This window comes from Lactuca virosa, chromosome 5 (assembly GCF_052849685.1).
Source record: "Lactuca virosa cultivar CGN04683 chromosome 5, Lactuca_virosa_CGN04683_v6, whole genome shotgun sequence".
NCBI lineage: Eukaryota > Viridiplantae > Streptophyta > Magnoliopsida > Asterales > Asteraceae > Lactuca > Lactuca virosa.
In genome coordinates, this window is record NC_136430.1 from 322,679,148 (window position 1) to 322,691,580 (window position 12,433).

A 12,433-nucleotide genomic window follows, 5' to 3' on the forward strand; every position below is an offset into this window, starting at 1 on the left:
TCCTTTTCCCTACTAGGTTCGTCTCCCTCAATCTGACCCAACCCTCATCCTCTTAATCATAGATTCCGGTGAGGGGTGGCGGTGGTGCTTCGTTATAATCACAGTCTCCGGTGGAACCAGGTGAACATTGTCGATGATCACCACTGAACTCGTTCACCCGTTTCTTCCCGTGCCACCCGTTTCCTCCCCAAAGATATGACGGCCAACTAATGGAAAAAAGCGACGTATACATTTTTGGGGTTGTGATTTTGGAGATTATGTGTGGGAGAAAAGCTCTGGATTTGACTTGTTCAGATTCACATGGTTTCCTGATTACTGATTGGGCATGGTCGCTTAAAGAAGGAAAATTAGGGCACGTTTTGGATCCTTCGTTGTTGGGAGAAGGTAAAAATTCGGAGACTATGAACCCTATAGGGATAATGGAGAGATTTGTGCCTGTGGGAATTTTGTGGTGGCTTTAAGGCCTACGATTATGGATGTATTGAAGATGTTGGAAGGAGATGTTGAAGTGCCGGTGATTCCTGATAGGCCGACGCCTCTTAGCAACCCTACTTTCACTGGAGATGGAAAATATTTTAGTATTTCGCCAGCGTTGAGTGGGCTGCAATTGCAGGCCACCGACATGCTCAGGTAGGTCGATAAACAATAAAGCAAATGTTTAGAATTATAAATTTTATTAGTTTTAAATCATGAATTTGAGAAATTAGGAAGGAGTCGAGCATTAGATATGACAAAAAGGGTTATGTAAAAATGGAAATTGTTTTGTATTTTAGGAGTTTAATTATTTGGGGGGTGTCATGATTGGTTGAAATTTTTGTTGTTTTGGTAGCCATAAATGAAAAGACAAAAATACCCCTGTACTAACGGTACAAAAGTGACGGGGTTAGGGTCAAGGACCAATCATGCAATGAACTGAAACCATAAGGACAGTGGCATGACTTTTTGCTAGGAAGTCCTCAAAGTGCGATATTCTGTAAACCACATGGACCAATTGTGAAATTTTTTCATAATAAAATACCAATAAAATTTTAGAAAATATTTACATCCATTCATCATCATATTCATCATGAGCTACACCAATCAAAGCCAGCCTCCTGACGCCGCTGTCGGACCTCCTCCACCACCACAAGGTTCCGTTTTTTGTTTAGAATTTGTGGGATTTGGATTTCTTTTATCTTTTTTTTTAAGATAAATATAGGAAATAATGATAGATCATTGATATTGTATTATAGGTTATCCGTCGGAAGGACAAAGTAAAGAGATATACCCATCACAAGGATACGTATATCAAGGATATCCGCCACAAGGATACCCACCGCAAGGGTATTCACCTCACGGGTACCCATCCCATGGGTACCCTCCACAAGGGTACCCACAACAAGGATATCCACATCATGGATACCCTCCACAAGGATACTCACAACATGGGTATCCACAACAGTATGCCTTCCATTATGTTCCTCCTCATCAACCCCCGCAAGGCAGCGGTTTCGCGGAAGGCTGGTAATTACTAATTAGTTATATTTCTCTTTCTTAGATCTATTTCAAGAATTTAGAAATGTGAGTTATAAAAATATATTACATCAAAGTAAATGTGAATAATTTTACAAAAAATGATACGACAAGTCTTGCAAATTATGCATGAATTTAGAATGGAGAAACTATGTCTTGATCCTCAATTGACCCAACCAATAAGATTTATGTTTGTGTTAACATTTACTTGTGGTTTCGTTGGTTGTACACTTTTTGTGCCTATTTTTTGTTGAATCGATTGAAAATCGTTTAAAAGGTATTTGAAAGCATATAACTTCTTATAAGTTTGTTTATAAATAAAATTATATTAATTGTACTAATGTATTTTATGTAATCAAATTTATCACAATAATACTTTACTTACCTTATATACATGCTTTGTGAATATAGTATTGTTGTTAATGACGTTATTATTCTTGTGCAGTTTGGCTGCCCTATGTTGTTGTTGTCTTTTGGATGCATGCTTTTGAAAAAGCTCACGAGTTGCGGAATTCTTTACCTTTTGATTTTGTTGTAGGAAATAACTCAGACTTACAAATAAAAACGTGTATTGGTTTTCTTTAAAATGCTCGTTTAGGTCAGTAGATTGTGAGAGATCATTCATTTATCTGGTTTATATTAAAACGATGTTTGCGGAACCCTAGTAGTCTTTTATGATATTGTATGGTTTATCTTATTTTTTGCAACATGAAGGTCAATTGTGAGTAAGGCAGACCCTAATCAAGATTTTACCATGACACACACATGATTAACATGATATAGAATAAAAAATTTTAATTGAAAAAGTACAATCTCATTAGATATTAGAGACATATTACATTATATAATAGTTATTTATGAGTGTTCCATTTTAGAACCATTCATTAGATCTACATTCATAATATTGACAATCCTTATTCATCTACGACACAAATTAGACAGACGTTCATAATATCATCACAAATTAGGCTAGCTTCAACAATCAATAGATGAAAGAAAGCTCAAGATCGTTCATTATTTCCACAATCACTCTAATTAAGTCGGATGCATCATTCAAGTTAGGAAATTTTCGATCTTGCCAATTGAAAATGTAAAGACTTGCATAAAAATATAAAGGCCAAGTCAACATCATGGTTAACCAAGTCTGTCATCATTGACCACAAGTTGACTTTGTGGATAAACACCTAGAAGCTTCTAAAATCCTTTGTAAAATGTGTTGATTTGAGGGAAAGGAGCCGCAGATAGGGTTTTACCTTGTCAAATATATGTTACACGTCGCGAGTCGTGATAGAGTCGTCACCGTCACATCACACATTTTTTCAGTCTCCTATTGTAACACCCGCACATTCGGGCTAGTCAATTTAGAGACAAGAAACATAAAAAATGAGTTATTGATGGAATATTATTTATAAGGATTAAACTTAACCAAGTGGTAGTATATGTTACAAGGTTTCCGTACATATAAAGAACGCCGAAATCCGAGTTATAACAAAGAAGTTATGGCTCGTCGAAGTTTTACGGCAAAACCGGCACGGCACCGGGAGACGTAAATAGTGAATTTACGATAGAGGACTTTTTTGGCCTTAGTGATCTAAACAAAAGTTATATTATACGTTAAACCGAGAGCGTGCATAAAAAGAACGCCCAAATCTGACTTTGTATGAGGAAGTTATGAATTTTCTAAGATTTGGCATAGTAGTGCACGACCCGAAACTCGAATTTTAGATCGACGGTTTTTGGCCTACGCGACCTAAATGAGATTTGAAGATCTCATTAATAGGAAGTCAACGATAAAAAGAAAGACGAAAACAGAGTCCGTATGAAAGAGTTACGAATTTTTCGCGGTCATTTAACAGTATAATCTCCTCCTACTGTTAAATTTAAGATCGGTCCAGAATTAGCCGACGGAGTAAAAATGAAAGTTGTAGATCTTATTTTTACCTACGCGTGGATATAAAGAACGTCAAAACGGATCTCGTATGCGAAAGTTACGGATTTTAGAAGTCGGAAGTGTGTTGTGTGAAAATGGGTGACGTAGCACAATCTTGGCCATGGCTTTCTCCCCAAGTCTTGCCACCAGATGGTGACATGTGGCACCAAGTTCAGCCATATTTCACCCTATAAATAGAACCTCTCCCACCCTCATTTTCTTCACACCTTTCTCATTCTTTATTCTCTCTACACTTTCTCTAAACCTCCCAAAAACTCCCCTAGCGCTAGAAGAAAGCCCCGGAGCGCTCGACGGTTCCGAGAAGAAGAGCTTTCGGCTCGGAAGTTCTGCCCCTGCAGAGCACGGCTTCTAGCCAAACCCCCTCGTAGGTAAGATACGCCTACCTAATTTTTAATATAGCTTTTATTTAAATATAGTAACGTTATTAGGACCTTATACTAATTATTTGAGCTATTATTATGGGTTATATAAGTGTCGTTATAATATCTTTTTAACCACTCGCGGTACGGGGAATCCGGTTTGAAGGGCCGCCTGGGTTGTTGGATTTCAGAAGTGTTATATGCCAAAATGATCCTGCCCTCCGGTGTTTTATGTCTGGCCCCTATCTGTACATAGTGGTTGGAAAATATTGTTTAAACGCTTATATAATAATAATAATAATAAGACTAATAATTAGTCACGGTAAATATTAGACTAAAATCTAGTGGTAATAATACTAGGTTTCGTCGAAGGAAATTATTTTAAAGTAAATGAAGCGTTGTCCGAGTACCGAGTCACCACCTTATCAAGTGAGTGCATAGTTACTTTCATCTTACACATAGATATGAAGTATTTTATATAAATTACGTGCTATGTGTGCATATAACCTGTATACTTGCTATCTATGCTGGATGAACGATTTTATACATGTTTTAAATAATTTAAACTGTATATGTATTTTATATCTACGAATATGTTGGGTAAAACATGGGTAGATGAATGATGAGAGATGAAAGATGATATGAGTGAACATTGGCAGCTATAGACTTAGTATAAATAACATCGGCTGCTATGGAATTATTTCCTATTGGATAAACGTCGCTAGCTATGGACTTAGTACCTGTTAGATAAACATTGGTAGCTATGGATTTAGTACCTATTAGATAAACACTGGTAGCTATGGATTTAGTACCCGATGAATGAACTTTAGCAGCTATGGAATTAGTGCTTTACGAACGAGCATTGGTAGCTATGGGCTTAGTTCATGTCATATGAACCTTGGAAGCGATGGACTTCGGAATGAACGAATGCAGGATAGATGATTCTTAGGGTAGACCCTTAAGAATAATGAAGATAATGGGGATGAGTAATTGGGTTAATTGTTTGACGATTAAACATAATAATTATATTATTGTCGGTTGAAAACCCTATGTACTCACCAGGTTTCCCAACCTGACCCACTCAAGCTTATTTGTATCACAGGTGTCGATATGAAGTTACATTACACCGAGAGATTAAAGAGATGTAGATCACTAGTGTAAATGAATGTAAGTTCTGTTTATGCTTATGTTTCTGTATTGACAATGACATCCCAAATGTTTTAAAATGAATAAAAAATACATTTCTTCGGAAATGCTTTGATAACGTATTTATCATGTTTTACTGGGAACAAATTCCGCAACATTTTTTTATCGAAAGAAGTACTCTGGTTTTTTTATAAAGCATAAACAAAATCGATCTTTTCTGGCCGTGAAAATGGGGATGTCACACCTATGATCTTTGTGACAAAAATAAAGCCCTCATGGAGCTGTATTCAACATCTCAAAATAGAGATCTCTTATGTTCTCTTTGCTCTCTATACTTCTCTATTCTTCCAGATTCTGAGTATTTGTTTTGCGTTTATCGGTTCTTCCACAAATGTTGGAACGAATAATAATCTACAACTATTGTGACTTTAATACCTTTAAGGACTAGAGTTCTCCTGTGCAATTTTACTAGTTATTAATCTATGACTTTTAGGTTGGCTTTAATTTTCTATCTCGTATTTTAATTTGTCCAATAACGAGACAATTTTCTTCTACCTTTCTTATAATCAAATTTGATTGCAAATGATCAATCCTTTCTATAAAAAAAACTTGGTAACAGAATAATAATAATTAGATTTAGTATTTGCATCAATTCGAAATATAATTATCAATATTAATGTGTGGCTTGTTCGCGTAACGATTCAATATTAGTTCATTATACTTATCAACTGGTTTTTGTTTTTCAAGTATGAAATACAACAATCTTAAAGGTTTTTATTGTAATTAAAATCTCAGACAAATGGATACAAAAATCTCTCCAACCAACTTCATACCCTTGAATCATGAATTTGTCAATGGTAGGAACTAAACCTCTTGGGTTGACAAAGTAAAGTTTTTGCATGTTGGTTTTTTTATGGACCCCAAATTACCCCTAGTCCATCTGATCCACTTCCGAAAGCATAAACAAGAACCATAGCTAAAAACAACTTATGGTACATAAATGATGAAGTCTCTACGTAGGGAACTGAGGTTTTATGCCCTGGTTACATAAAGAATTCATGTCTAACTACCTTTTATGATTTGTACTTGTCGGTCACAAATCCTAAAGAACTCTGAAAAGCGTTGGAACTCAAGTACAAGGCACATAAGGAAGGTACTAATAAGTACCTTGTGTCAAAGTACTTAGAGTTATAAATGGTCAAAGAAAGATTAATACTGGATAAGGTTCATGAGCTTCATGTCGTGGTTAAAAAGGTTTACCATGCTTTCCATCTCTCTCTACCAGAGCTCTTCAAGGTTGGTGTAATTATCGCAAAGTTGATACCCTCTTGAAAGACTTATCCGATAGGATGATGAAAAAGTCTGAGGATTACTCCTTGGATGATTAATTGAAGCACCTCTAAATTAAGGGTAAAATGTGATGGGTTTTATAGGTTACAAAAACTATATGGTTGAGAAATTTCACCTAACACTTACGGAACATGAAACCTAAAGGATCTATGTCATAACACTATGAATGTAACATACAATGACCAACAAAACTAACATGAACCCTAATTGAAACCCTAGTATAATCAAAACACAAGAATTAGGGTTACATACCTTTGATTTGTCGTAGTAAACAAATCATTTCAATCCCTTGTAGTTGTTGGTATTGGAAAGCTTAGCACCAAAAGGATGATGCCTCTAATGGCTCACACCCAAATCCTATAACTAGAAGACAGGTGAGGAAAGAGGAAGAGAGTAAATTTTTGTTCACAACCCTTTATGAAGTGAGAGCGACAAAATTTGATGCCAACCGGAAGGTATTTATAGCTAGGGGATCTCCAGGATAAACTCTGATTTGAATAATAATAAATGCATATATTATCTATTCAAGGCAGTTATCCTTATCAGCTCCAGGGGGCTTCCTAAAACCCTAAAATCCCCACAAAAACTGTACACCATATAGATCCCTTTATAATTGTCTTTCCTTGCTCAATTATGAACAATTACAATCCAACCCTTACACCTTTAATTAATTTCAATTAATCTAGAATTAATTCCAGATTAATTCTGATTAATAATTAATCAATTCTAATTGATTTCATATTAATTTATAAATCATATAAATTAACAAATCAATTATTTATCAATTGATCTCATATTAATTTATTAATCACATAATAAATTAACAAGTCAACCATCTATTTCCAATTAATATATTAATCATATAATGTATATTAACAAATCATTTATTATAATTTATTAATCATATAATAAACTAATAAATTTATCCTCTCTCTACAAATGTCATTCTAATCAAGTTCTAGTTATGAGGGTAACCCAAAAAGGACTTTGCTTCTTATTACAAGAATATACCAATTTATTTATGAGATTAGACACCTTAACCCAACAGTCTCTCACTTAGATAAGTCTATAACTACAATTGCAAGTATAACCTTGAACCAAATATCAAAATGTGTTTTCCAAAACCACCGTGGAACTCTGATTCAAATCAAACGTTGGCCCTAAGATAAGTGATCGGTCATTCCTTTGTTCTACAAGATATCACATGAACAAAGCCATGGATTAAATGATCAATCTCATTTTCATTTATTATGTTTCTCGACTTCCCGATTTGTGATCAAATTTAGACTACAAAATTGAACACATCAATTTAGTCCGGACTACCCTAGTTCTTATAGAGCAACTCAAATCACCGAAGGTCCCACGGATATCGCTTTTCCTATTAAGGAAAAAGGAACGAATAAAATTTAACTATATAATCATTCATTTTACTCACCAAATCATGCATGAAATTACCCTTTATAACACCCAGTTACGAGATACGTTGGAGTAAACCAACTCACAACTAATTTACAAAATCTGACTTATATATCTCTGTTTGAAGAATAGAAAATATTATCGTCTTATAATTACTTGTGATTAAATCCATGAAGTAATATCTAAGCGTGGTGTTATCCAATACTCAAATTCCTATTTCCAAGTACTCAAGAACATTGTAGCAATTCGTATGCAATGTCCAATCCCTATGGGCAATCTACAAATCGATTCATGACAGTCTTAATTCACTACTTACTTCCAAAAGTATGAACGATTTTGGAATTTTGAATAATATTAAAATAACTCATGGAAGTAAAAACATGCAAAGTGAAACACAATAATATATTAATTAACTATGGTAGCATACACATTGAATATAAATAATTCCCTATTATTTAATCACCATAACAATTACGAATTTATTCATTGTATAATGTTTCGAGTAGTCATGTCATGTTATATACAAGCATACTATGCCTTTCGATGGTCCTTCATTTATGAACAGATTGACTAGACATTACTCCAATGATGCTCATTTCACAATTCCAAATTCTTATCATTATATAAGATGTAGTGGAATTTCATATTTACATACATTTTCTTTCTGTGATGTCGAGGTGATAAAGTCACAGAGACCGAGCCTTTGATATTATAGAGTGTTCCACTAAAATTTGTTACCCATAACAATTCCATTGTTATGAAGTCTCAAATTCAAGGTACTTTCCTTGAACACTTCTCTTGCATTAAAGTTTCCAACTCACATGTAGATTTTGATCCTTCGATATTATAGAGTGTTCCATTGAAATTTGTTACTCAAAACAATTCCATGGTTATGAAGTCTCAAATTCAAGGTACACTCCTTGAACACTTCTCTTGTATTAAAGTATCCGATTCACATGTAGATTCTACAAGCATCTCCCATTATGGAAACATATCCATATTCTTATATGACCATAAATTCTAACCAAGAATCATCTCAATCCAAAAAGTGTCACTATGGTCCTTCCCAAATAATTTCAAATCTCTAACTGTCCATAAGCTACCAGTGTTCGGTAAAACTTCAAAATGTTCTTGAAAATTTTTAACAACTTTAGTCACATGAAATTCTAATCATTTTCACACAATGCTAAAAGCATTTGAAAATTAGAATAATCAAATATTATAACATATGTAATCGATCCTATGTATGAAGCATAAGGGACTCGAGTCATTATGTCTTACATAAAGAGTTGATATATGTTCAATCTCTTGCTATAATATATCTATATATCGAAACTCCTATGTTGAAACATTTCAACATGTTATTCGTGTATGTCTTTGACTAAGTTATATTAAACCATACGATCTAAACCTTTATACTCGAAACAAAGTATGAGTGCCTTCTCCCTTGAGTCCACTATAGCAAAACAATTCCCAAACTTTCCAATTTGCAAACTAGAGACATTGTTTCCTACTAACACTATTGTTAGCATGCAATACCAACATAACAGTTATGCTCCCACTAGCTTTGACATGTACCCAGAAATCAACTAGACTCCTAGAAATCAATACCCTTTGACTTTCTTACGAAAGTGCAGATTTCTGTTACGCGATTCTTCAATAAGTCTCTAACTAGACTTCTTAAGCTTATATACCTTAGTTGAATCGTGTGTGTGTGTGTGTGTGCGTGTGCATTTAAACCTTTCAAGACTTAATAGATATATCTCTTGAAATTTCAAAAAATTCATTTCCGTTCCTCACAATTCAAAATATGAAGAGGGATGTCGTAATTATATTGTGAATTTGAGAATGCAATTAACACAACCAATATCCATATTGATCATATCTTTAAAATATATCAGCGAAAGTATTTCCTTATAACCATATTTATGAATTATAGTGAAACCTTTTTCACTTAGATTTCAAGGTGCATACGTTTCTATCCATGCGAATCTACCAATTCCAATATACAAGGTTTAGGACAAACCAAATTCAAATTTAGTTTTCCTTCATGGACTGAACTTCACTATTTTTAATTTCTTGCCTTCTGGCGGCTCAAGAGCCTACTAGTGCTTCCATGTTGTTAACAGCTCACCCATATTGATTAGTTCTTCCAACATACCCGCGTTGCTTTTGCAGTTAAATGAAGAACATAGAACTCATAAGCATTTCCAACTCAACTGGAAGTGCACATAAAAGAATATGTTGATTAAACACAACATGTTATCAACCTCAGGTTGCGTGCTAGTGATAAAAAAGGATCGTTGTTGGTGGACTCTGTGCGTATTCCTGACAAGAAAACACTTCATAGAATAGGATTGGATTTATATTTTGTTTCTGGATTCACGAAAAACATCACAACTCTGATTATATATCTGCTAGAATAAGAAAACATTATTACTCCACATATTACGAGGTGTTATTAACCTCCTTAGCTTGAAATGAGTTTCAATATATGATTCGTAGTTAATAAAGCATGGCTCTAAAACTTGATCTGAACAAATTATGACTCATCTATGATCGAACCATTTCCAATAATGTTCGATCCCTCTTCTTAGTCATACAATTGCACTAAGATGTTTTTGGAGGAATTAATTGTGATACAATTCCACAATTCCTAAGATGATCATAAAACATGATATTAAAGTGTTCCACTTGTTGTATTAGGTGTCTAAGCCCATAACTATAATTGGTATGTACTTAACCCGATAGTAGCATGATCCTTTTGGGTTGCCTTCACCATAGCAACTTGACTGGATGAATTACGAAGAAAGAGGTTAATAATGATTTACTAATATATTATAGGAATAATATATTAAAAGAGAAATCATATTATTTAATTAATATTGGTCAAAAATTAATTTAGAATTATTTTTGTGATCATAAGAAATTAATTAAATTAAGGGGACTGGTACTGTAATTATAAGATAATTACAAAGTTGGGCTTAGGGTCCATAAGGAAGGGATAGATGAAATGTATGTGGGATTCCACATAGAATTCGTCCAACGGTCCTTCTGGAAGGATCCTATGGGCTGCTTAAGGACTAAGCAACTGGATTAGGGTTTTGACTGAAACCCTAACTGCTCAGCTATATAAGGAACCCTTGGGCATGCAGAAATCGGCCACTAGAAACCCTAGAAGGATCTTGAGCCGATTTTGTGCCTCTTCCTCTCTCTCTAATATTCCTCCATTGCTTGTGGTCTTTGTGATCTATTAGAGGCATCGCATTTGAGGTGCTAAGTTCTCAAAGGTTGAAGATCAAGCAGGCTACAATTGAAAGGTAACATTCTAACATTGTATTAGATGTAGATTTCGATAATGGCATGCTAGTTTAGGGTTCATAGATTTAGATAACTTTGTTGTATGTATAACTAGAGAAAAACTTAGATCCAAAGCTTTAGGGTTGCATGTGCACCATATGATTGTTGTAATGCTCAAAACCCATCAGTGGTATCAGAGCCTAGGGTGGTTTTTCTGTTATATGATGCAAAAGTAATGTTTTTCAAAGCTGAAAAAAAATTTCGTTTTTTTATTCTGTCTAATTCCACGACGTGGAATAGCCTGCCACGACGTGGAATGGGATCTGACGGAAATTTTCAGGATTTTGGCTTAAATTGGATTTGGATGATTACCATAAATTGTTTGTCTAATAAAAATTCGTTTTTATCTGTTATGGTATCTTAATCTAATTGGAAGAAAATGGTTAAAATTTAAGATAATTACTAGATTATGTGATAAACTAATTATTTGTAAATTTTAATTTGTAATTATTTTGCCAAAATAAAAGGACATTGGATTAGGTCAAATTTAGATAATAATAAATTATATGATTAATTTAATTTGTTTAAATTTGATCTAGAAAGTTTTGAAAAGTTTCATTACTTGCCCTCAAGTTTTGGAATTTAAATTTTGATTAAAAGGTTTTAATTTTGAAATACTTAAATTATATATATATATATATATATATATATATATATATATATATATATATATATATATATATATAAGATAAGTCAGTCTTACCGTTAGTAGGCCTCATTCACGAAGCTGGTCTATAAGGGGTGTTTAAGGAAGCGACCTGTAAAATGATCGTCATTAGGTATCCACTCTTACCCACCGCACTCTTGACTAGTGGAGGGTCGTTAGCCGAATGGGTAGGATAGGACAAACTAATTCATCATTAATAAGTATAATGATTTTATAAAGTAACTAAATGTTTTCATAAAATTCCCAATCTTAGTTACTTTAGGAAAAATGTGAAAATGATGCTATTCCATGAAATTGTACTTTGCACCTTGCCAAGTCGTTAGTGGAGCGTGTGTGGATAACCGACACACTAATTTGGGACTAGCAAGAGTGGCAAAGGGTAGCTCGATGTTTATCATAGATTAATGGAGGGTGTGTGGTTAACCGGCACATTGATTAGGTAATAAATGACATCGAGAGTACCAAGCACATTTGCATGGTTATTCACACCTTGTTTGTTATCCTCGGTATCCCAGTCACAAACTTGAAGGGCATAATCGAGATTTAAACATGTCATTGAAAAGTTCAATGAATCTCAAAATAATCTAGGAATTTCAATTCATTTAAAACTTAATATTCTTTTTCGTTTTTCATGGTGAAAATTGGTAAATCGTCATTTACCTACCTTCAAAT

The 12,433-nt window shown here is 34.0% G+C and overlaps 1 protein-coding gene across 1 annotated transcript; it reads left to right on the forward strand.

Annotated features, from left to right (window-relative positions):
• Positions 1–1,058: 1,058 nt before the first annotated feature.
• LOC145112615 (uncharacterized) lies at positions 1,059–2,111 on the forward strand. The gene is made up of 3 exons (XM_079048759.1): positions 1,059–1,130; positions 1,233–1,503; positions 1,958–2,111. The coding sequence occupies exons 1-3, from the start codon at positions 1,067–1,069 to the stop codon at positions 2,001–2,003; spliced, it is 381 nt and encodes a 126-aa protein (XP_078904885.1). The 5' UTR covers positions 1,059–1,066; the 3' UTR covers positions 2,004–2,111.
• The last annotated feature ends 10,322 nt before the right edge of the window (positions 2,112–12,433 follow it).

Excerpts from the sequence above, each read along its gene's own strand:
- LOC145112615 (XM_079048759.1), top strand. The coding sequence starts at position 1,067 with ATGAGCTACACCAATCAAAGCCAGCCTCCTGACGCCGCTGTCGGACCT. Across the intron at positions 1,131-1,232 it reads ACCTCCTCCACCACCACAAG|GTTATCCGTCGGAAGGACAA; the intron begins GTTCCGTTTTTT and ends ATTGTATTATAG. Across the intron at positions 1,504-1,957 it reads AGCGGTTTCGCGGAAGGCTG|TTTGGCTGCCCTATGTTGTT; the intron begins GTAATTACTAAT and ends ATTCTTGTGCAG.